This window comes from Manis javanica, chromosome 1 (genome assembly GCF_040802235.1).
Source record: "Manis javanica isolate MJ-LG chromosome 1, MJ_LKY, whole genome shotgun sequence".
Lineage (NCBI taxonomy): Eukaryota > Metazoa > Chordata > Mammalia > Pholidota > Manidae > Manis > Manis javanica.
In genome coordinates, this window is record NC_133156.1 from 170,157,322 (window position 1) to 170,183,128 (window position 25,807).

A 25,807-nucleotide genomic window follows, 5' to 3' on the forward strand; every position below is an offset into this window, starting at 1 on the left:
AAGAGCTGAGGAGGCCTGAGAGGCCTGGGGTGGAGATGGGAGGGGGATCACTCTGGCTACCATGGCCCTACCTCAATTTCCCTCCCATAGCCTAGAGAGAGGGGCCAGATAGGGGAGCTCAAAAGCCCGCTGGTTGGAGGGGGCTAGGAGTGCAGGCCCATAGGAGTCAGGACAGGAGGGCAAAGGGAACAGGAAGAGGGCATGGGGCAGGAGAATCGCTGGGGGGGCCCCAGGCAGGAGTGTCGCTGCTGGGAACAGGCAGGGATCAGAGCCCCTGGAGGGCCCTCCAGGGCCATGGCAAACACCGAGGTCACTGCTGCTCCCGCAGAGCCCTGCCCTCATGCCCACCCCAGCTATAAGGGCCCGCCCCGGGCAGGGTGTCCAGGCTGCGGAGGCGTCATGACTGAGTCACACCTGCTACCGCGGCTGCTGCTGCTCCTTACACTCTGTGGCCTGGCTGCTGGTGAGTCCCCAGCCTCTCACCTCCTTCCCACCTGGGCCCAGGTGTGGAAAGAACATCACAGCCTTCTCCACCACTCACTGAGCTCTGGTGCCCGATGTTAACCCTTGTCTTTACATTAAACTCTTAAATATGAAGAGACTGAGGCTCAGGGAGTCCCCAAGTGTGTGTGCCCAGCCTCTTGTGCCAGGTCACACAGTGGGTGGGCACTAGAGCAGGTGGAACCCAGAGCTGCCTGGCTGCAGCATGGTTAACAGCCAAGCCCTTGCAATAAAATGGGATGGGGAGGTTGGGTGAGGTCAGAATGCCAAGTGTGGCCTGGATCCCAAGGTTGTTCTGGCCCCAAACTGCAGCTGTCCGGACCACCTCGTTCCCAGCCTGTGCCCAGGGCCCTGAGTTCTGGTGCCAAAGCCTAGAGCAAGCATTGCAGTGCAGAGCACTGGGCCACTGTCTACAGGAAGTCTGGGGACATGCAGGAGCTGTAAGTACCACCCAAGGATACACTGGGCCCAAAGGTCTGGGAGAGAGAGTGCTGGGTAGGCTCTGGATGAGCTGGAGGGGTTAGAGCCCCCACAGGGATGGGATGGGGTAGGATGGATGGGATGTGTGGGATGGGATGGGATGGATGGGGTCAGTTACATGCGATGGGATGGGATGGGATGGGGTGGATGGGGTGGATGGGATGGGATGGGATGGGATGGGATGGATGGGACGGGATGAGATGGATGGGGTGGGTGGGATGGGATGGATGAGATGGGGTGGATGAGATGGGATAGGATGGATGGGATGGGATGGGATGGAATGGGATAGATGGGATGGGGTGGATGGGGTGGATGGGATGGGATGGAATGGATGGGATGGGATGAGATGGATGGGGTGTGTGGGATGGGATGGGATGGATGGGGTAGATGGATGGGATGGATGGGATGGGATGGGATGGGATGGGATGGGATGGATGGGGTAGATGGGATGGGATGGATGGGATGGGATAGATGGGAGCAGTTGCCTGTGCCTGGGAGTACTCTGTCAGCCTCTGCTTCAAGAGCCTCACCCACCCGAGCTGGAGCATGCCCCCCACTCATGTGCCCACCTTGGGGCCCCTTCCCAGGATGATCTGTGCCAAGAATGTGAAGACATCATCCACATCCTCACCAAGATGGCCAAGGAGGCCATTTTCCAGGTGATGAAGCTTTTCCAGATCCTGGATAAAGCTTGGGGGCCAAGTGATGGGGGACAGAGCAGGGAGAAGGGGTTAGCCCCTCCTAAAGGGGCCATTTCCAGGCCGAGGAGGAGGCTTGGGCTTGCCTGGGACCTCCAGGTGCCTGCTGGCCAGGAGAGGGCTCTGGGAGTGAGCTCAGCAGCAGCCTGAGGTGGACCCCCCAGAGCGGGAGGAAGCCCTGCCTGTGCCCGCCCTTCCTGGGGGAAGGGTGGGCAGCCTGCCTGGTGGAGATCCTGCGTCCAGGGCCCTGGGTACGGGCAGACCTCCCACAGGCCAGACTCACTGTCCCCTTCCTTCCCTGTTGGCTCCCACTGGCCTCCCAGGACACAATCCAGACGTTCCTGGAGAAGGAGTGTGACATCCTCCCATTGAAGCTCTTCGTGCCCCAGTGCCACCACATGCTCGATACCTACTTCCCAGGGGTCATCGACTACTTCCAGAGTCAGATTGTGAGGGCCCGCTGACCTTGCCTCCAGCCTACCACCTTGCACGGCCGCCATGCCCATCCATGCCCAGAGTTATACACACACAGTCTGCCCACACTGGCCCAGGAAACATGGTGCCTAGATGGCAGCCCCGCCTGCTCACTGTGCACAGTGGGCTTGCACACCTACAGATACCCTCATACCCTCACACAAACATGCTCAATCATACACTCAATCTATGTACTCAGTCTTTGTGCAAAACCCATACCATTACATGCTCACGTTCAGACAAATTCACACACATGCTTATCCCTATTCATTCCCACAAACATGCATGCTCACACTCATTCACACATATGTCCAGACACCTGCACCAAAGACACCCTACAGCCCCATCTCTGGCACCCCCACCACAGAACCCCAAAGTACAGCCCCCACCCAGGCTGCTCCCCCCATTCCAGGCCCAAAGACAGAGGTCCTAGTCCCTGGGTCCTTGAGCCAGACTGAGCAAGAGTGGGGGTCCTCCCTGTCCTAACCACTCCCTTTCCCATCATTGTGCCCTAGAACCCAAAGGCCATCTGCAAGCACCTGGGCTTGTGCAAACCTGGGCGTCCAAAGCCAGGGCAGGAGCCAGAGCTGTCAGACCCTCTCCTGGACAATCTGGTCCTCCCCGTGCTGCCTGAGGCCCTCCTGGCAAGGCCCGGGCCTCAGACACAGGTGAGGACCCAGCAAGGTGGGGATCCAGAGAGCTAGGGCCACAGCTGGGGCCCATGAGCACTCAGGCCCTGGGAGGGACAGAGCCGGGAAGGGGAAAGCAGCTCCAGGCAGGCCTAAGGCAGGCGGGAGAGAGGAAGAGGCTGGGGAGGCAGAGCCGCAGGACACCTCCTCCTGGAGCCCACCTGGCCTCCACTCACAATTCTCTCCCCCAGGATCTCTCTGGACAGCGGCTCCCCATCCCCCTCCCCTTCTGCTGGCTCTGCAGGACTCTGATCAAGCGGGTCCAAGCTGTAATTCCCAAGGTGAGGCTCCGCCTTCCCCCACCCCTCCGCACAGCCCCATCCAGGTGCAGTTGGCTGCCAGAGGTAGGAGGGGAGCCATCTGTGTACTGCACCCATCAGGGGACCCACATGCCCAGGCCCAGGCCCAGTAAGTGCCAGGCCTAGAGTTCATCCAACAAATGTAAGCTCTCATTGCTCTGCAGGGGGAACCGCAGCAGTGTCTGACTCTCTAGGAGTATTATCTGAACCCTAGGGACTGTTCTGGCCAAGCAGGTGGCAAACTATACCAGGTGGCAAAGTAGAAAACCAGACGACACCAGGCTTGTCCCCCAGCAGCTCATCTCTGATGGAGAAGAATCCACAGCTGTCCCTGTAGAAAAGGTGCTTTAATTTTTCAAAAGGAGAGCTTCCACAGACAGACTCGCCATCCCTGCCTGCTGAACTTGGAGTCTTCCGGACTTGCAGTGACTGTTGCCCAAGGGCCCCATCAGCCCAGGGCTGCCCTACCCCGAAATGGGCCCCAGTGAGGGAGGCCCTGTCGCAACAGCCCTTCCCAGACAGGGCCACTGGCCATCTGGTTACTAGGAGCTCACAGCAGCAGGCAAGGTCCCTGCACTCCCACATTTGCTCTGCAGTAGGAGAGATTTTGTCCAATAGTGGTAAGTTCAGAGAATAAAATTACCACAGATGAGAGGATGCACAGTGATGGGAGAGGGCTTAGGCTGGTTGGTCAGGGAGGGTCTCAGTGGAAGTGACAAGCTGAGACCTAGGGGACAACAAGGCACTGATGGGCATCAGGCCTTGATCAAGAACATGCTCAGAAAGCCTGAGGAACTCAGAGCCAGCGGGGCTGCTGTGGCCAGGCTGAGGGCAGAGCAGCAGGCTCAGCTGGGCCTTGTGGAAATGTCGAAGGCAGGTCAAGAATCACTGGGTTCTGTTCTGAGTGCGATCCATAGAAGGGTTTCCAGCAGGGGGATGCCGGGATATGATTTACACTTTAGAAAGAGCATCTCCTGCTGTTTGAGGAATGGACTGGCAGAGGGTGGCAGCAAGGAGAGCAATTAGGAGATTATTACAGAAATCAACAGGAGAGAAAGTGGAGGAGTGGGCAGAGATAAGAGGGTGACCTGGGGGTGTCTGGGAGGTGGGTGATGGATGAGACTTGGGGCGGCAAGACAGGAGAGGAATCGATGATGACACTCTGCAGACTTTGGTTTGAGGAACTGGAGCTTTCATAATGCCACCAGCTGAGCTGGCTAAACTCAAGTAGGAGCAGTTTGGGGTGGAAAAATAAGGAATTCCCTCCTAGCTGTGCTAATTTCAAGATGTCTGTGCAACATGCAAGAGATGTCAGGCAAGCAGCTGAATAGTCAAGCCCAAGCCTTAGGGGGAATTTCGGGTCCAGAGAAATCAATCTGAGAGTCACTGGCTATGTTGTCGATTTAAGCCCAAGGGAATGGTGGGATCATCTAGGGGCACAGCGTGGAGGGTGGAGGAGGAGACCCCGTCAAGGAAAGGGAAATGACAGCAAAAGAGCCTGAGGAGCAGTCATGAGGCACAAGTGGGGGATGCCATGACATGATGTCACTCTAAGAAAGCATTTCAAGAAGGAGGGACTGGTCACCTGGGCTGACAGCTGCTGGGAGATCAAGACAAGACACAACTGGACGACTGGCCACAGAGAGGTTGCTGGTGCCCTGCAGAGCTGTTTTGGAGGAATGATAGGGACAGAAGCCCGAATGGAGCAGGCTCAGGGGAGAGGGAGGTAAAAGGAACGGCAATTTTCAACAACTCTGAAGAAGTTTTCCTGGGAGAGCAGCAGAGATAGGTGAGGCTTTTTCATCATGGATACTATTTTAGTATGTTCATGTGCCTGTGAGACTGGCAGATGGGAGAAGTAATGAGGCAGGTGAGAGAGGATGATGCAGGGGTGAAGTGCTCTGAGGGCGGGGTAGGGGACCGGAGCACGGTGGACAGGCTGGCGTCCAACGGAGCAGGGACCACTCTTCCCTCACTGCAGCAGGAGGGGTGGCTGAGTGTGGGCTCTGACGCAAGTAGGCAGGCATGGTTGGTGAAATAATGTACCTGTTTGGAAGGTATAAAACTCCAGGAAACTTACTCCCTGTGTCATACTCCCACCTCAGCCTTCCTGGCACTGGGGGCTGCAAGCAGGAGCGGGGCCAAGTTCAGCCTGGCGCGTGCAGGGTCTTCATGGGTACTGGCTGAATGAATAAAGGAGTGAAGGTTGACATGCTTGCCCTTCAGCTCAGAGCTTGTGTTTGGAATCAGTGGGGAAACTTCTGGCTTCGTCCAGGAGCTCCTGAAGCCATCCACAGGGAGCACAGCGAGTTCCGAGGCAGGAGGGAGGACACAGGTCTGGTTCTGCCGCTGCCCCAGAGTGCCACGTGGCCTTGGCATGCCCCTGCCCTGGGCTAGCTACAGCCCTTTCCGTGATTCCAGAGGCTTCGGAGCCAGAGCTGGGCCTGCAGCCTGGCTTGGTGACTCTGGGAGAGCCCCTGGCCTCTCTGATGCCCAGGATGCTTATCGGTTAACAGCATAATCATTCTTCCTCCCCAAAGGAAATGGGGGAAAATCTACAAAATGCCCAGCAGTGCTGGGCACAGAGTAGATATTTCCAGGGAAGGTCCCACCTTGCCCTCTCTCGGCCCCTGCCCCAGGGTGTGCTGGCCGTGGCCGTGGCCCAGGTGTGCCACGTGGTACCCCTGGTGGTGGGTGGCATCTGCCAGTGCCTAGCTGAGCGCTACACTGTTATCCTGCTGGATGTGCTGCTGGGCCGCATGCTGCCCCAGATGGTCTGCGGCCTGGTCCTCCGGTGCTCCAGCGACAACAGTGCTGGCCCAGGTGAGCCTGCTGCCCTGGCCCCTGCCCACTGCCCCCTCTCATCCCCCCTCCCCTGGCCTCTCCCTCGCTGGTCTCCCAGTTCCTGCACCAGTGAAGACAGAAATTGGATGCCTCTGCAGAGTAGCCTTGACAGTTTCTCTCTAGGCTTCACCGCTCTGGGGTCCCTGCCGGGAGAATGGCTACCTCAGGACTCCAAGTGCCGTCTCTGCGTGTTGGTGACCACCCAGGCAGGGAACAGCAGCGAGCAGGCCATGCCACAGGCAATGCGCCAGGTCTGCCTCAGCTCCTGGCTGGACAGGCAGAAGGTATGGGGCAGGCCTGCAGGCTACTTGGGGCCCTGGGCCTACCCACAGCATAGGGCGGAGCCCAGGAAAGGCTCCCCAGCCAGAGACACAGAGTGGACCAGACTCCTGCCCTTGAGGGGCTCAGACACCCTGGACATAGGCCAAGCAACTGTGGGATTGGAATTTAGGGCAAAACCTGCTGTGGTCCGGAGAGGCCTTTGCACAAAGGCATGGGCTCCAGAGGACAAGCAGGCCTCCTTCCTCACAGATGAACAGCTGGTTTATCCATCAGTAGATGAGCAACCTGGGGCTACCTGGAGCAGCCGAGAGCCTGGCCTTCTCTCCAGGGTCCCTGTCCTATCCCAGCCCTTTCCCTCCTCCCAGTGTGACTCACTGGGGACAAACCCACCTGCCAAGGGAGAGGGCTGGTCTTGGAGATCCTAGAGTCCCACCACGCAGAGGGGATGACAGTGAATTCCCTTCAGGAAGGGAATTCTGAGGCAAGCCTTCCGCCTGCCTTCCCTGGAGGCTGCTTTGTGCACAGTACTGCCCCACTCAGTAACGGCCCACTACATCAGTTCTCAAAGACCAGATGAGCTTTAAGATCTCTTTCAGAACTGCAATACAGGGGAGGGCAAAGTGGTGACTGAAATTGAGCCTCTGGGCCTCCGTTTCAAGATCCTCCATCTCCAATGTCCTTGGCTTTCTGGACAGAAACCCTCCATGTCTGCCTATACTGGCCCATACAGTCTTACAACGGAAGCAATTCAGTGAGGGCTAATGGCTGGACCTACACCAGGTCAGGGTGGAGCCCTAGAGTGATCCACTTAAGTGGAGGCCAGGACCAATAGCCAGGGGAGTCCTGCAACGGGCCTGGGCCCACCCCACATGCGGGTCTGTCTCCTGCAGTGTGAGCAGTTTGTGGAAGAGCACGTGCCCCAGCTGCAGACCCTAGTGTCCGGGGGCTGGGATGCCCACACCGCCTGCGAGGTAAGCCCGCCCTCCCGGCTGGGCCTAGGACTCTCCTCGGCTCCATCCAGAGCTCCCCCCCCTATCCATGACCCTCAGAGGCCCTGCTCCTCTGGTCCAGGGCAGCACCGAACTTGTGCAGTGGCCCCCCTCACCTTTTTAACACTGTGGTTTGATACACCTTATGGGATGGGGGTCGTTTGCTGAGCAGTACATGCTTGGTGGTGGGGTGCAAGATGGGTGTTCTGGAGCAAGCATCCTGCTTCCTCAGGCTTTAAATCCAGAAGCCCGAGGTGTCTGCAAGGTCACACCAAGAGCTGGGAAGGGGAACAGGGTGGGGGGCCTCAGGCCCTAATGCTGTCCTTGTGGCAGGCCCTGGGGGCATGTGCATCCATGTTCAGTCCTCTCCAGTGTGTCCACAACCAGCACTTCTGATGAGAACTCAAAGCCACTCCGGTGAGTCCACGATCCCAGCTGGGGGGAGGTGCGGGGGTGGTCCTGCACACATTAGGACGGCCCGCTGTCCCCCACACAGGCAGAGGAGGCCCCTGCTGCTGGCTGCTCCGTCCATCTCACAGGACACAACTCAAGGCTCCCGAGCACCTGTGGGAGCACCATCACTAGGCTGGCTCCCTCGGACCCACTCACTCCCTCTCCTGCCAGCCCAACTCCCAGCTCCCCTGCCCATTCCAGGCATCAGGGTTGCTTCAGCTCTTGCCTGAGGCTCTGCCTCACAGATCACCCTCTGGACTCACTGACAGTCCGGGTTTGGTGTGTCCAGACCAAGCCAACCTTTCCTGAAATCAGCCTTTGCTGCCCAAAGATGTGGTCCCCTCAGATGCCAGCAATGCCACCATCTGCCTCCTCCCTGACCCCTGCCTCCTGACCGCCTGAGACAGTTCTCTCTTCCTGACTGGGATGGAGGGGTGGCTCAGATGCAGCCTCTGTGAGCAGGTGCCTCAGAGCGAGAAATGACGCTGAAAGGACACAGCGGCAGTGGGCTTGAAGTGCCCGGACAGGAAAAAGGCCCACTTTACAGCTCTGCTCAGGGCCAGCCCCTAACATGATGGTCATTTATTCATTTGTTCACTCATTTTTCTTTAAATGGAGCGGGGGCCTGTGGCCAGGCCACATTCTAGGGGCAAGGGCTACAGCTGTGAATAGAACAGTGAGCCCCCTGCCCTCCTGAGGCCCAGCCCAGGGTCCACCTCCTCTGAGTGGAGAGCCCAACACTGCTGCTGAAACCCTCGAGCACCATGAGCCCCTGTGGGAGACGGCAGGAAGTGCCTGCCCCAGCTCACACCCCACAGAAATCCGTTTAATGTCATCCTCCCCTGACACCCCATGACAGCCGACAGCCGGGAAACCCAGGGATTAGGGAGCCACCCAAGAGACTGGAGAGGTGGCCTTTCCCCAACTCCCAGGCTCCCAGCACCAGGAAGAGCTGGGCCCTGCCTCCTGCTGACACAGGCAGAGCAGCGGGTTGGCACAGGAGGCCTGTGCACTGCTCCCAGCTCTCCTATCAACTAGCCAAGGGTCCCCAGCCAGGATGCATGGCCCCTTCTCTGTCCCTCATTCTCCTCAGCAGCAAAGTGGGGACTCAGTGAGGTGGTCCTCAGGGCTCTTGGGCTCTCCCACATGACAAGGCCCCTGCCCAGAACAAGAAGAAGCCTTCTCTCCCACGCTCCTTCCCCACCTCCCTTCCTCGGTAGGACCTTAGGCTGGTGGACCACAAGCCCACAGCTTGAAGCCTCAGTCCTGTGTCTTATCTGTCCCATCTCTAACCGCAGCCCAAACTAGAGCCACCCTTGTCCTCTCAAGAGTGTGAGGCGTGGCCAGGGCAGCATCTTCTGGAGGTCTGCAAGAGGGGGCTTCCAGCCAGAGGCCAGCCTTCCCACCCCGCTGGAACAAGCCTACCTTCCACAGCTGCCCAGGGCTGGGCCAAGGGGAACTGGTTGACCACACGGTCCTTCCCTGGCTCGAGGACAGCAGGGCAGAAACTGGGCCCACCTCACTTCCATCTCCATGCACACGAGATACTAGCTTTTACAATTATCTTGTTAACGCTTTCATAAAATTCAAAATATTAAATAAAAAATGGGAACATAAAGTACCATGAAAAAATAGACATATGGAGTCCTTGAACTTTCTTCGTAACATCAGGACATCCCTGATGTGGTTAAGGGTGGACACGGCAGGGCCCAAGCATGGGGGCAAGGTGCCTTGGCAAACCCATATTCAAAGTGTTCTGCTGCTCTTGAGCTGTCACTTTAAGAGGTGCAAAGGAGTTTTCTTTTATCTTTTTGTGAGGTGAACTTCCAACCTTATGTTTGAAATTCCAGGGTGATTCAATCTCTGCTATGACTTATCTCCAGGCCCAGGGGGTTGCTAAGGATGGTTGCTCTGTACTGCACCACTGTGACGTTGCTAATGAAGTCCTTTCCCATGCACTGAAGACACTGTCCTTAAGATGCTGCAGAAGCTGCAGCCTCACCCTAGGGGTAACCAGACTGTGTGCTTACCTCCGTCCTCCTTGATGGAGTAGATGTTCACATCATCTCTCCTTCCAGCCCACACCCTCTTTCCTCCCTCTCCCAAAGAGCCCACCTACAGGAATGAGGTAGGGTTGTTAGAGTACCAAAAAATCAAAATATTCAAAAAACAAATAAATAAACCTTTAGCATTAAAGACCTATATGCCTGGAACTATCCCTTTATTTATAAGAGAGCTTCCATCATGTTTCCTATTATAAAAGAAATAATGTTTACTGTAGAAAATTCAGAAACCACAGACCAAAAGAGAATAGAAATCACCCACAATCCTACCAATCCCAGGAGAGAGTTAAAGCAGGATGTTTTTGACAGAGCTACAGACCTTTTCAATCCGTTTCCCCCACACCTCCACACTTCAAGCACCAGGGAAAGCTTTCTGTACCACCTGCTCTTAAGGTAGGGATGATATACACAAATCCTTGGCCTCTGGATTTGAGCTTTTAAGTGGACTTTTTATAGATCTGTAGCAGACAGACTGTGGTCTTGAAAGCCATTATTTCAATGACAAGACCAAGGTCCTTGAAAAGAGTGTTTTAAATTTTTTAAAAAGCTTGGTTGGGAAGATAGAAGACCCAAAGCCTGAGGGAGGGGAAGCATTTATTCCAAAAGCAAGCATGGGAATGAGCTCCTGGATAATGGAAGAGGAGGCTTCACTCCACAGAAGGTCAGGAGTTAACTAGCTGGTGGGCAAAGAAATGGAGGAAGTGGCTGCAGCTGGGACTCAGAGGGTCTCTGGGACATGCCCAGCATCCTACACCCCCAGAGGGTTGGGAAGGAGACACCTTAGGGTAGGAGGCCCAAGAGCAGAGAGGATTTGTTCTTCCACTTTTCAGGGTGCAGCATAAGAACATCTCTTAGCTCTAAATTCGCCCCATCTGCTCTGAGAAATGGATTTGGACCCTTTAGATTTTTCTTTGCCTGCTGCCACTGAAGCTTTGTCAGGAGAGGTGCTAGAGGCACATGACAGAGAGGGTTTTGCTTGCCTGCTCCAGAGTCAGGGTGACCCCTTGAAAGCAGCAAGTGTGGCTTTTCCTGCCTCAGGCTCCCACAGGACACAGGAGCCAGCAGCCCCAGCACCCAGCAGCTGCATCAGGCACTCCCCTCCCCATAAACAGCTTTCCCTGTCGCACTGAAGAGATTTCTGCCAGGTTCTGGGGGCAGAGTTTCAACAAGGTCGGGCTCAGCCTGGGTCACTGTGGGAGCCCTTAGGGGTATAGTATGGCTCCTCCTATCTGCCATTCCTGCATTTTACTAGCCAATCCCAGTCACTCCAATCCCATTACAGTAATTAAAATTAAACTTCCCCTGATCAGATTATTATTCGGTTTCTCTCTAACTGGACCTGGATTAGGCTGGCATTGCTTAGACTAGACAGAGGCAAGGAGTGAAAAGCAGTGGGGAGATGCTAGACACTTATAAGTAATATCAGCAGGACTTGGTAATAGGCTAGGCAAGCCAAGTGGGGGAAAGACAACCCCTGGTGAACTCCCAGTTTATGTACCTGGATTAATGGCAGAATGCTTCATCTACATGGAAACCATTGGAAAGGGGCCATGTTTGAGGAGAAAACTCAAAAGCTTAGTTCTGAACAATGTTGAGCTTAGGTTGACTTTAAGACACCCAAAAATATCAAGTAGGCAGTTGGCTCTAAAATTCAAGGATTTAGAGAAGTCTGGGATTAAAATTAAAGTCCTTTCCCTTAAAGTGGTAGGTGAAGCCACAGGCTTAGCTGAAACGGCCTAGGGGAAAAGCAAACAGTGAGAAGAGAGGGCCCATGATTGAGTTTTGAGGAATCCCGACTTTTAATGGCTAGATGAAGACAAGCCTGCAAAGGAAATACTGAGACTGTCAATAGGACAGGATCATGTCCCAGAAGTAAAGAGTGGCCCTGACCACCCCCCTTAAGAGAACTTTCTGGGTTTACTGACAGCCACCAACTCCTGGATCTCCCACATCTTCAGATCTACCAGTGCTTAGGCCAAGGCCACCCGTCCTCCAGGCTGCTCCTAACCTATAACCAAGCTTGACAAAAGCCATTTCTGCTCCATTCTTCTGACAAGCGATCTTTGCTCTGAGCTCTCCAATGGCCTGGCTGAGACTCAGAATTGCATGGCAGCCAAATGCTCTTCCTACTCTCCTCCCCCTCCCCTCTTCCCTCACATGGCCCTGCACCGCAGGCAGAACCTACCCACCTCCAGACTTCTAGTTAAGCCCAATATATTACTTTTGAGTCAGATATGTTGTTACTTAGAGACAAACGCATCTGAACTGACACACCACCCACGGGCTGACAGGGAACACGCATGATGCCTACCAGATGATGAGACTGGAGGGTAGACAGCTTGTGAGGATTAGGCAGTGGCCTAAGGGGAGCATATAAAACAAGAGGCTGGTTTAAAAACAGGAAAATATTTAATCCATTCCAAAAACACATCAGGAAATGAAGAGACCCACAGGAAAACTATCTACCCACAATGGGAGGGGGATGTTACTGGCTTCACGTGTTTATTCCTAGAATCCTGAGGCTTTGATGCTTGGAAATTATCTTGTCCTTCAGATACTCCCAGCTACTCAGAAATAAATTACATACATCTGTAAAAGTGTTCTGGCCTGCCAAAGCCAGAAGGTGGCTAGAAGGGCCCCTCTGATGCTCTGGTGTGAACCAGAACCCATAAAAACTGGGCTGGCCTAGGAATGTGCCAGTTGCCCTGTGCTCGGTTACAGCTTCAGTATTCTCATTCACGGCCCCCAGGAGCAAAGCCAAACACTCCTCATTCAAGCCCCCTGCTGGTTGGTTTCATCATTGTCTCGCCTCTTCCAAATCTGTAAGAAATACAGTAGGTAATTCAGGAGCGGGCATTCAATCCACAAATATTTATCAAGTACCTAGTCTACCCTAGGCACTGAACAACCTGTCACTCCACTTGCATTATTTGTGAAGTCCCCAGACATTTGTTTATAATCTTCCAGAAAATTCCTTCTCATTCAATTTTCACTTTTCTACCCATCTCCCTCTTTCATACTTCCCATTTCAAACTACCTTTCTAAAAAAGGGCCCACAGACAAGCCTACAGTCTTAGACAAAATTGCTAAGAGTTTTCTCTAGAATGAGAACAGTCTCCCCTCCTTGTTTTATAAAACTACAGCTTTTTCTTGGTCTCCGTGTTCCTTCTTCGCCAGGTCCTAGGGCGGCTGACAGAGAAGACGAGATACTCTGCTCCGCTAGATCTCAATCTGACGGAGAAGACAGTCACAATACGGGCGGTGGTGCTCCACGGCTGTGCTCCAAAGAAGACACGCAGGAGGCACTGTGCAGGTCCCCAAGAGTGCTAGTGCTGCGCAGGGAACTGGGGAAAGCTTCTGTGCTGGCCAGCTGGCATCCTAATGATTCCAGGCTCTTTCTCCTTGAAGTCAGACCACACACCTCAGTAAAACTAACCTGGCCGAAAACATACCCTCCTTGTTCACTCAGAATCTTCCATGCCTCCCTGCTCTTCCCTTCTTGTCTGAAAGTCACTCCTGGATGTCCAGGCCATAGAGTCTGGCCCCACCTCACCCCTCAGTACGTAGCAATAGGCACACAGCCTAAGACTTCAACTCAATCCCACTCTGTGCCTTCACACAACCCCATTCCTCTAACGGGCCCCTCACCCCATCTACCCCGTGCTGACCAGCCCACCTGAATGTAAGCCTCTGACAACGTGATCATCTGGGGAAGGATGTCAGTCACCTGGAGGTCTTGCAATTCATACCATTTGCCTGTCCCCTGTGAAAAGTATGAAGGGCTGGGTTAGTCTGTTTCCTAAAGCCAAAAGGGTGAAGAAGGAAGGGACCGCAGCCCAAAGTTAGAAAAATCAGAATAGCCACAAGACCATCATCCAGCCAGAGTCATAAGATAAGAAGAGGGTACATGAGCTCTGCTGGGTGTCATTCAATTTAAAGAGCTTTGGGGATGCTGATCTTGGCAAACTCAATTCCTGCCAAGGATTCCTTGAAGTACAATGGAGTCTCAAACATGGTACACCTTTCAAGAAGAATTTAAGTGGACAACAAAGGGAAAAAAGAGGAAGCCCTCCATTTCTCATTTAAGATGTCTCCTTCCTGCTCAAATGTCAGACTAGACACACTTACTTAAGAAGTGAGGTGTACACTTTTGAGAAAAACCTTAAAGTGAACCTTCCCACCCCCAGCCCAGAGAGTACAGCAAGTCAGTCAGACTTTCCACAGTACTAACCCATATCCTTCAGTCTACAAACCCTGCAAACTCTACCTCACTTCATGCTTCCATAAACAAGGGGGAAAAGAGGTTTCCAGGTGATGGCAGGCCTCCTCTGGAGGCCCACCGGCCTTCTACACCCAAACTCCTAAGGAACGCTGAACAGGTACTACAGAATATAGACATTCCAGATGGCCCAGTACTTCAGAACATAGGACACCTAACAAAAGCTCAGGATCACATAATCAAGTCCCTGTTCCTTGTTCCAGGACTGGTTAAGAACATGGTGAAACCAACTCTGAGTTCAAGTCTCAGTTCTACTGACTTCAGATAAATTACTCTAACTCTGAGCCTAGGTTTCCTGATTTGTAAAAAGATGGTATTAACACCGGTCTTGAAGGTGTGTGTTAAGGATAAAAGTGAGACAAACATATATTATGCACAAGGCATTCTTTGTAGCACACAGTAAAGCACGTGATAAATAGATGCTAGTCATAATTAAACCCACAGTCCAAAAAAACTCATCAAATTAAAACAATCTGGGCTAATAATCTGTATGATACCAAATACATCTTAAGCATAAGTTTCATCCATTTTCAGCTTGAAACTAATCCACAAAATCTTTTAGCTGGAAGGGAACCTCTTTGACCACTGCTTCATCAACTTTAATTTCATACCAATCACAGTGTCTTATTAAATTGCAGATTCTGATTCAGAGGTTTGGGTGGGGCCTGAGATTCTGCATTTCTAACCAGTTCTCATGTGACATTGATGCTGTGGCTCCTGGGATTGCACTGGAGGTGCTAAAGCTCTAGTCTAGGACAGTGGTTCTCAGCTTTGGCTGCACACTACAATTTCCTGGATAACTTCATGGCTTCATAATGCCTGGCCCCACCTCCAGAAAATCTACTGCAATCTCTCAAATCTGACTGGCACTTGAGCCAGGTAATTCTTTGCTGCAGGGGCTGCCTGCATACTATAGGACATTTAGCAGCATTCCTGGCCTCTACCCCAGCTGAAAACCAACAAGCACAAATGACATAGTTCAAATGTAGTTCGCGTGGAGTGGCTCCAGCATTGGGATTTTTAAATCTCCCCAGGTGAGTCCAGTGTGAGGCCAAAACTGAGAACCGATACCTTACACTAACTACTGACAGTCCTGTTATTTGCAGGATCCCAAAAGTCAAGGCAAAGAAGGGGCAAAATGCAGAGAGCTGCCCTCTGAAATGCCAAATAAACTCGTTTTTGCCCCTCTTTGCCATGAGAAGTCAGTGCCACTCACATGATGAAGCACGTGGATCCGGTAGGAGCCCTCGGAGGGCTTGCCATCATGTACAATGTTGGCGATGAGGTCGTAGGTAGTGTCCTTGTGTACGGCTTGTACTTCCTCAGACAAATACTCTCTCAGATCCACATTTCTGGTGTTAATGAAAACAAAGTCAGAAGATGAGACAAAGGCTCTGAGGTTAGGGAAACTGTCCTGTATCACTGGAAAACAAAGTGGTTGAACGTTACTTTAGGATACTGGATCTAGGTAGGCTTGCAGGGCTATGGAAGTCCAGGCTGGTGGAAATTCACCTCATTTACCATAAAAATGAGTCAGACTAGAAAGACTGGCTCTATGGGAAAAGCACATTTTAAAAGCATATCTAGCAGTCAAGCGTGCAATATAGTCAAATGTCTAGCAGTCAAAGGGTCTGGAGTCATTCAGACTGGAACCATGGCTCTGCCACTTCAGAGCTGTGTGTGAGTTTAAGCAGGTTACCCTGCTTAAAGGCTTTCAGACTAGGAATGCAGCTGGAGCCAGGCACTGAAGAAGTAGATCCAACCTGCCCTCTTCTTTCCTTTTGCTGACCAGCTTTCCCTTCTTTATGTGATCCACCTGGCTACCCCACAGCTTCCAAATTTCTCAGTTCTAGTTGCCATAAGAAACTACTGACTAGGTTCCTTCAACTGGGACTTGGAAACATCAAATTTATTTACTAACTGAACACTCACATTCAAATACAGAGAATCATTCTCATACCTGGAATAAAATCTCATTCTTTTATTTGAATTCTATCCATCTAAAGGATAAATGTAGAGCAGTTATTGCAAAGTAAAGTGCTATATAATAAATGCTCGCTATGAAGATTGAACAAAGACAATTATTAAGAACTTTCCAATAGTTAAATAGGGAAATAGATTGATAGTTAATATGAATATTTAGAGAATATGAATATATTAACTACATAATTTTAGGAAAAATACATATTTTGTAGCCTATGAATATTTATAAAAATGTAAATACTACAAGGTAGAGTAAGAAAGACTGTATCATATTTCTAATCTTTGCAGAACTATCTGATGTGCTCCACTTATACCATGAAACAGTAACATCATCTCTGGAAGGGTTTATAAGAAATGCAAGCAGTGGTCACGGTCCAGTGTCACTTTTAGATATTTATCTCTCTTTGAATTTTAGACTGTGAAAACATCACCTGCCCAAAAATACAAAAAGGTTTCAATGTAAACCATGAAGTAATAAACATGCAACTTTGTTCTAAATATACTGTATAGTTTTATATGTGTTAGTGAGAGCTATTTATTTCTACAGACTGACAGTGTCCCATATAGACTGCAATGAATATTCATTGTTAGGTAATGAGTCCTAAAAAAATCCATGTGAGCTCTAGGATAGCCAAAATGCATCCTGGCTGCTAAAAGGTGACTTATCCTGCTATCTTCTCCTCAGCCTTCCAGACTTATTGGAAGGAGTCCTACAGAAATCTTCAGGAAAAGTACTCAAATTTTCATGACTGAACCAAAACTGAGTGACAAAAAGAAATGAACACATGTGAAAGCATTTTGTTTCAGAAAATAACCAAAGGAGCAAACCCCTTATCCCCCAATCAGAGCAGTCCAATTCAGAGAGCACCTGATTAGCTCGAAATGAGACTTTAAACTTTTAGACTTTAAACCTCCATAAACCCATCTCCAAATGAGCAGACGGCATCTAATCACTGCAAGTCTGATAAGCCTCCGGTATAACGAAGATGTATTATGAAGAAAAATTAGGAGAAAAATTAGGTATGAAAAGGGTCTTTTTCAAGAAGTGGGGACTTGGCTAATCTAGAATTGCATTACTTTAAAAGTAATTACTGTGCATAAAGTAATTAAAGTGCATATTTCTGGAATTTAGTCACACAATTTGGTGTTCTCTAAAGGACAAGTAGCTAAGAAGTATCCTTTTTCTCAACTTCTCCAAAGTAAGCTTTCTGAAGGACAAACTACTCAAGTCACAGTCACCAAAAATCCAGATGTAACTGGTGGCAAAATAAACATACTCCAGACCCAACAAACGGGGTAAAGAAATTTCCGTGGTGACAGGCAGAAACTATTCTCAATACACAGTCCTCCTTCCTCTACAGCTGCCCTAGAGCCAGGAGCACTCCTTCTCGCCAGGAACAGACCGGTACCTATGGCAATTCCTAAGAGTCCAGTTCTGGAATAAAACTGATACACAGACTTTTAAACAAAGTCCCACTCAAGGCAGCAGAGCTGAGCTTGTGAAGAACAGGAACAAAAGTACAGGAAAAGAAAAAAACTCCCCTGTAGTCTTAACTACAAAGGTTCTCTCTCCTCACCCCCTAACTGTTCTCAGATTCCCAGTGATCATGGAACCAAAAATAATAAAATGTTATACCCACGTGCATCCAAGTCCAAGCCTCTCGTTTTATTCATGAGAGACTACACCCAGAAAATATGCAGATGATCTATCCAAGGTTACACGGCCAGGATGATGCAGAACTCAGGCCTCTTTAATATTAGATACTATCCTACACAGAATTAAGAATTGGAATGATTTTCAAAGGAGAAAACTGTCAGTCCTGATATAGTCTGGGCAAATGGGAAATGGAAAGGGATAGACAAAGAAAAGAGAAGGAGATGAGCATTTGTCCTACAGCTCCCAAACTACTTTATGAAAGTCAAAAACAAAACAGAACACTACTGAGCAAAACATCATGTTAATCCTATCACATATCCATCTAAATCCTCCTCAGTAGGAATCTGTCTTAGGGCCTAACTCTCACCTTAGCTAAATGCCAGCACACGGAGACCCTCATTTCCTCCTGCCAGCCCTCCCACCAGGTTTCTCCGCGATCTCAGAGATACCTTCTTTGGGTGTGAAAAAAAAAAACATGTCTCTTGAGAACTGAAAACCAACTGTCTACTCCCAAAAGGGTCTTTTTAAGAATTTTCTGAGTAAAAAGGTAGCAAATTTAATCTGGTACAACCTTTCCCAACTTCCCATTAAAACATTTATAACTTCATAAAAAAATAACTGCATGGTAAATTAAAAATAAGACCTACATCAAAATTTATAATTTCCATCAACAGGGAGAAATTGAACACATTCCAGACTTCACCCACTGAGGAAAAAATAAGACATAAGGACCCCAAAATGGCAAGACCGGTTTGGAGTCATCCCCATTGCCATGTCTAACTGTAGTACTCAAGAAGAAGCGATGCCAGCAGACACATGGACAGATGCTAGCTGCTCAGGATTAACTTCAAAGGCAGAATCCTACCTGTCCTACCTTTACTTTATCAACTGTTTTCCCTATACTAAAAGACTGCAATTCCCAGCAGACAATAGGAGAGGGTAAACAGGCGATTGCCTCCAGGTAAATGTCTATCTTTGAGGTCCCTGAAATATTTGTAACCTTCCAATAAAAACCCTTAACTTATGTAATGTAGGTAGATGTGATCTCCAAAAATAATATGGTATAAAATGTGAAAAGAAATTCAAGCTCACATCCCCTAAGAGGAAGTAAAGCAAGGTAATACTCACGTTATAGGGAAGTTGACAATAGTTGGATTCTTCTCCACAAAGAAATTGTTCTTAGTGAATCTCTTAATACAAAAGATTAGATATGGAGGCAGCTTGGTGAGCTGGAAGCGCTTCAGAAAGTTCTCCTTGTAAGTCTTATATTCCTAAAGGGAGAAGAAAAAATTTTCAAATTAGTGCTAGAGTATTGGAGCAAGGGCATGAGTTTTGTTTTGGTTTCGTTTAGTTTTAACAGAATTTTGCCTTACACTTAGAATTTCGAAGACACCTGATCCCAGAAACCATGTACAAGGCTTAGGAGTAGCAATATGACAAAGACTGACTGTGTGGGCTATTTCAGCCAGTACACATGATCATACAGTTGAACCCTAACCACTGTTATGTGGGCATCCACTTCCACAAGGAAAACAAAAATGTCAAGTAAACAAAGGGATTTATTAAAAGCTGCAGAATTAAGACCATAAAAGTCTCAGTTCAAAAGAAGGAAACCCTCTCTGCCCATTAGATGCACACACCTTTGAAACAGTGAGGAGCCCTTACCAAGGGTATTCCAGCAGAGATGCCAACTGATGTCCCACATTCCTTCCTCCTCAGAAGTCCCAAGATTCAGGGGTCAAGTGCAATCTGTCAGGCAACACTTACTGAGGAGCCACTCGGCATGTATCATGGAGATAATGGTAGGAAGACCCAGGATATCCTCCCCAGCTCAAGAGGCTTAGAAGCTTATGACCATAAATTTATCTTTCCTTAACACAAACATAATTTAGTATAGGAAAAGCTAAGAGACAGGAGTAAAAGACTAACCATAATCAGAAAGGAAACCCTCAAGATAGCATAGCTACTTCTCTGGGCTGGGTAAGCTCTGAAGGTAACAATAGAACCCTTCAGAGATCCCTAAGTTTCCCAGGAAAATAGTTTAATTTAAAATTTTAAAAAAAAATTGGCACATACTCCAAAACTACCTGGATGATGACCTTATAAAATCCTAAGCAAGGATTTCACTTCCAGCATTACAGCAGGAGGAGCTCCAAAGAGCTGCTCACCAATGAAACTGGTGAAAATTATTTTTAAAAACCACCACCACCACCTTTCAATCCTCTAGAAATGGTCTAAGGGCACAGAACAAATGGAAGAAACATTTACTAAAGGAAATATTTTTCTTTAATGCTTTTTTCTAAAATGTTACTAAAAGAAAATCTACTAACTCAGTAAGAAAAGTGAGTCTGTGATATTTGGACAAAGACCTCTCCCTCCTAACTCAGGATGGAAACTCCCCCCTAGACTGGTGCAGTCAAGATCACAGGGCTCCTTCTCCCCTGGACTTCCAGGGGCTATCTTCCCAGAAGAAGCAGGATGTCAGCATTTCTCTTCTACCTCCAACAATCTGTTGCTGGAGGTAAGTTTCAGCATGTGTCTAAAACAAAGGAAGCAAAAACTGACAAAAATGAGAGGAAAATAGACAATTCAACATTATAGCTGGAGACTTTAGTACCCCACTTTCAGTAGTGGACAGAACTAGGTAGAAAATCAACAAAGAAAAAGACTTGAACAACATTATAACCAACTAGACCTACCAGATACATATACAGAACGCTCCACCACCAACAGCAAAAGGCACAGTCTTTTCCAGTGCCCACGGAATGTTCTCCAGGATAGACTATATGCTAGCCCTTAAAACAAACCTCAATAAATTTAAAAGGATACAGAGAATATTTTCTGATGACAACAGAATTTGAAATCAGCCAACAGAAAAAAATTTGGGAAACTCATAAACATGGAAATTAAACACCACACTCCAGAATAACCAAAAGTTCAAAGAAGAAATCAAAAGGGAAATTAGAAAATTTGAGATGAATAAAAATGAAGACACAACATACAAAAACCAATGGGATGCAGCTAAAGCAGTAGTTAAGAAGGGAATTTGTAGCTATAAATGCCTACATAGAAAAAGAAGAATCTCAAACCAATAACTTTCCACCTGAGACATCAGAGAGCAAACTAAACCCACAGCAAGCAGAAGAAAGGAGACAAAATACCACAGCAAATTAACAAAAGAGAGAATAAACAGTATCTTAGAAAAATCCATGAAACCAAAAGCTTGCTCCTTTGAAAAAACCAGCCCTTAGCTAGACTGACCAAGAAAAAAAAGAGAAAACACTCAAATTACCAGAATCAAAAATGAAAAAGGGGACATTACTCCTGACTTCACCAAGATAAAAATGATTAGAAAGTATACTATGAACAACTGTATGCCAATACATTAGAAAACTTAGATGAAATGGACAAATTCTTAGAAAGACACAAACTACCAAAACTTAAGAAGAAACTACCTGAATAGACCTACAACAAACAGATTTAATTAATCAAAAAACTACCCACAAAGAAAAACCCAATCCCAGATGGCTTCACTGGTAATTTCTACCAAACACTTAAAGAATAATTAATAGCGGTTCTTCAAAAACTTATCTAAAGTACAAAAAAGGGAACACTTCACAGCTTATTTTATGAAGCCCGCATTACCCTGATACCAAAACCAAAGACATTGTAAGAAAACTAAAGATAACATTGTAAGGTTGAAGGCACTGGGGGGAGGGGTGAGCATGTCAGACACTGATGACGTGCCAAAGTCCCCGGCTGCTGCCCCCTCCCAACCTGAAAAATGTACTCTAGGCTAGCCAATCCTCGCGCCGCTGTAAATCTAAGCTCTGCCTCCCCTTACCTTCTTTAAAAACTCGCTGCCTGTCTACTTTCATGTGACTTCCCTGGCCTGTGACAGCAAGGCCGCGGAACCTCGCGGGGGTATTCATATAAATTACCTGGCCCTTTGTTGACTCCCTTTGCCCGCTTATTTCAGCTTGAATTTATCTTACAAACATTTCTACGAACATGGATGCCAAAATCCTCAACAAAATACTAGCAAACTAAGTCCAACAACATAAAAAGAATTATACACCATGACCAAGCAGGATTTATCCAAGAACAGAGAGGTGGTTTAACATCCAAAAGTCAATTCATGTAATATTACCACATTGATAGAATAAAAAGCAAAAACTGAAAACCACACAATTTTCTCATTTGACACAAAAGGGCACCTAACAAGACCCAACACCCTATCTTAAGAAAAATACTCAACAAACTGTTATTTAAAGGAAACTTCCTCAACCTGAAAAAAGGGCACCTATGAAAAAGCCATAGTAAAGATCATATTTAACAGTGAAAGACTGGATGCTTGCCTTTAAGACCAGGAATAACATAAGGATGTCTGCTTTTGCCACTTCTATTCAACATTATACTAGAGGTTCCAGCCACAGCAATTAGGCAAAAAAAAGAAAAAGCACCTAGATTGGAAAGGAAGAGGCAAAACTATCTCTATTTGCAGATGACCCGACCTTTTACATGGAAAATCCTGAGAAATCCACTAAAAAACTTGAGTTTAAGAGTTCAGCAAGATTACAGGACATAAAATCAACATACAAAAATCAATAGTATTTCTACACCCATGCAATTAACAATCCAAAACTAAAATTAAGAAAAATCCCTTTAATAAAAGCATCAAAGAGAATTAAATATTTAGGAATCAAAACTCATACTATGAAAACATAAAGCAATATTGAAAAAATTAAACAAGATATAGATAAATAGAAAAACATCTCATGTTCATGAATTAGAAGACAATATTATTAAGATGGCAATAATCTAATCCCCAAACTGATCTACAGATTCAACATAAACCCTGTCAAAATCCCAGCTGGCTTCTTTGGAGAAATCCACAGGCTGATCCCCAAATTCACATTTGCAAGGAATTGCAAGGGACCTAAAAGAGCCAAAATAATCTTGAAAAAGAAGAACAGAGTAGGAGGACTCACACTTCCTGATTCCAAAACTAACTACAGAAACAACAATAATCATGGCAGTGTGGTCTTGACATATACATCAATGGAAGAGAATTTAGAGTCCAGAAATAAACCCATGTGTTTATGGTCAAATGATTTTTTAACAAGGGTGCCAAGACCATTCAATAAAAAAAGAAGTCTTTTCAACAAATAGTGCTGGGACAACAGATAGCCATAAGCAAAAGAATAAAGTTAGACTCTGTGCCTCATACCATATACAAAAATTAAAATGGACTAAAGACCTAAATTAAGAGCTAAAACTACAAGAGACTTAGAAGAAAACATAGGTTCTTCATCTTCATGACCTGGGATTTGACAATGAAGTCTTACATATGACAACAAAAGCACATACTTCAAAAAAAAAACTAGACAGTATTTCATTAAAATTAAAAACTTTTGTGCTTGAAATGATACTAAGCAAGAGGGTGAAACTGCAATCCACAGAATGGGGAAAAATATTTGCAAAACGATTTATCTGATAAGGGACTGATATCTGAATTATATATATAATCCTTACAACTCAATAATTAAAAAAATAGATAATCCAACTTAAAAATGCACAAAGGATCTGAATAAACACTTCTCCAAAGATGATATACAAATGTCCAATAAGCACATGAAAAGAGGCTTCACTTCATTAATTAGTAGGGAAATACAAATGAAAACCATAATGAGACACCACTTTCAGGAAGCCTACTAGAATGCCTATAATCCAAAAGATAAACAATAACAAATGTGGATAAAGTTGTAGAGGAACTAGAATTCTCATGCACAGCTGGTGGGGACATAAAATGGTACAGCCACTTAGGAAAACAGTCTGGAAGTTTCTTAAATAGCTAAACAAAAGAGTCACCCAGAAATTCCACTCCTCAATATCCACCCAAGAGAAAACATGTCCACACAAAAACTTGTAGACGGTTTACAGTAACATTATTCATAATAGCCAAAAGGTAGAAACAATCCCAAATGTCTATCACCTGATGAATGGATAAACAAAATATGGTTAATTCATACAACAGGATATCATTTGGCCTCAATAAGGAATGAAGTACTGTACATGACTAGAACATGCAGGAACCTTGAAAACATTACACTAAGTCAAAGAAGCAAATTACAAGAAACCCCATATTATGATTCCATTTATGTGAAATGTGCAGAAAAGGCAAAAATCTATAGAGGCACAAAGTAGATTAGTTGTTGCCTAGAGCCAGGGTAGACAATGAGGTTGGTTTGAGGACCTGAGGGTGATGAAAACACTGGTGGTGAAAATGTTCTACAACTGACTGTGGTGGTGGTTGCCCATAGCTGTGAATACAGTAAAAACCACTGAATACAGTAAAAACCACTTTAAATGGGTTAATTGTATGGTATGTGAATAACATCTCAATAAAGCTGTTATTTTCAAAATCAAGTTCCCCTGCTGCATAAGTAACCTGAAAACACTGGAGAATAAAAGCTTTCCATCTGCAGTACCCATACCACAGTGATACCTACTTTCAGGTAAATTTCTGATCACCTAAGGGTATAAGCACAAAAATCTTTTTGTTGGCAACAACTAACTCATCTCTGTATGGTTGAAATAAAATACTGTATTAAAAGAAAAAAGAAAAAAATTTTAAATCAAGTAAATGCCAAGAGATTTCACTACCCACATTTATATCTACAAACAAGTTGACATCAAGAAGCACTATTTTTAATTATCTCAGATTAATGAAGGATAGACAGATTTAATACCCAAATGATGTCACAGCCTAACATACAAAGGTTTCTCAGGAGCATATAAGAAAACATGGGGGAAGGAACTTTACCATGGACATCAGTACCACATTCACACAGCAAGGAGCAATTTGGTTTTAGCTAAACATCACATTATAATAGCACTGTTAATAGATTTTATGGGTTTCATTTGTTATTTCACACTTGCTTAAAAGCTGTAGGTATAAGGAGCTCATACCAATGTTTATGTTTACACTACTTTAATTAATATTATAGTAAGAATAAACTCAAACCAATCTGAGAGCCCATGGGAATCTTAATATTATCACTGATAATAGGGCCAAGTGGCAGAGTGGAAAAAGTCAGATAAAAAATCTAAACTCAGATTTCCCAACTCTGTCACTTAAAACCAATAAAATAAATTGAGCTACACGAACCCTAAAGGCTCTCTTTCACCTGCCAAAAATGAAATGAGTCTAAGAACAGTTAGACATTTTAGGTATCGTTGTTACCTGTATGTGTCTGTGTGTGTGTAACAGAGAGAGAGAGACATGGGCAGCTGCAATTGTTCATGGGTATCCAGGGCTTGTTTTGCTTACTATGCTTGCTAACAGTACCTGACAACTGACTTGAATGTTGGATGGAAACAGTAATGGGGGTTGGGAAGAGTATGCTTTAGAGACTCCTTGGGGTGCCTGCCTAGCTCACAATTCCCCCTTCTCAAGGTTCTTGACCAAAAATGGCACCTGATCCACGCAGGCCTTTTCAACTCCATCCTGGGAACCTACAGCAAGTGGCAGAGGCTGTGCACTGGAGCAGCTGAGCTCAGGTTATCAGCAGCCTTTGCAAGCGACAGTCAACAGACCCCATTTCTGAGAACCCCATCTCTCTAGTTCTATCCTTCCCAAGTCCTATTAGATTAATGTCTTCCTAAGATCCTAAGAGATGCCTTCCAATGAAGTTCCTCTTTTATGTTAACTAGTTTTTTATTGGTATTTAATATCTGAAAACAAAAGAACCTTATTTAACAGAGGGAAAAAAAAAGGGTTCGGAATGAGGCATCAAGAAAAGAAATCCTCCTAGTAAAGAACCAAAAAGGATTAAATCTGTCTAGGATGAACAGGGAAATTAAACCAATAAACAGTTAATTCAGCAGATAACAAGAAACTTTTTAACTTAACAGAGAGTAATAATATTACAGTAAGTAAATTATATAACTCCATTTATATTTTAGTTCTGTCTTTTCCACTTTAATACTGATTTTTTTTTTTAAGATGGGAGTTTTTCCTACTTATGTAAGTTTGTCCTGCATATCCCCTCCTTTCTCCAAACTACTCAGGAGCAGAAGGTTGAAAGGGATGTATGAAAAGCACAAGAAAGGG

At 46.9% G+C, this 25,807-nt stretch overlaps 2 protein-coding genes across 5 annotated transcripts in view; one reads left to right on the forward strand and one right to left on the reverse strand.

Annotated features, from left to right (window-relative positions):
* Positions 1-87: 87 nt before the first annotated feature.
* SFTPB (surfactant protein B) lies at positions 88-9,345 on the forward strand. Of its 4 annotated transcripts, none has more exons than XM_017674302.3 (11): positions 91-463; positions 814-941; positions 1,569-1,640; positions 2,003-2,128; positions 2,669-2,821; positions 3,034-3,123; positions 5,781-5,964; positions 6,109-6,269; positions 7,158-7,238; positions 7,590-7,673; positions 9,008-9,345. In XM_017674302.3, exons 1-10 carry the CDS (start codon positions 202-204, stop codon positions 7,650-7,652), a joined length of 1,320 nt encoding a protein of 439 aa, XP_017529791.1. In that variant the 5' UTR covers positions 91-201; the 3' UTR covers positions 7,653-7,673; positions 9,008-9,345. The 4 variants fall into 4 exon arrangements, with proteins under 4 accessions (XP_017529793.1, XP_017529791.1, XP_017529792.1 ...); XM_017674303.3 differs by having other exon boundaries at positions 5,850-5,964; positions 7,753-9,345; XM_017674301.3 differs by having other exon boundaries at positions 94-463; positions 7,753-9,345.
* A 2,817-nt stretch (positions 9,346-12,162) lies between these two features.
* Positions 12,163-25,807, reverse strand: part of USP39 (ubiquitin specific peptidase 39) — a 33,348-nt gene continuing 19,703 nt past the window's right edge. Inside the window, exons 10-13 of the mRNA XM_037012181.1 lie at positions 18,820-18,962; positions 15,268-15,403; positions 13,449-13,535; positions 12,163-12,592 (exon numbers count right to left, since the gene is read on the reverse strand). Of these exons, the coding sequence (XP_036868076.1) occupies positions 12,545-12,592; positions 13,449-13,535; positions 15,268-15,403; positions 18,820-18,962 (414 nt within the window). The 3' untranslated portion in view covers positions 12,163-12,544. The remainder of the gene's footprint in view (positions 12,593-13,448; positions 13,536-15,267; positions 15,404-18,819; positions 18,963-25,807) is intronic.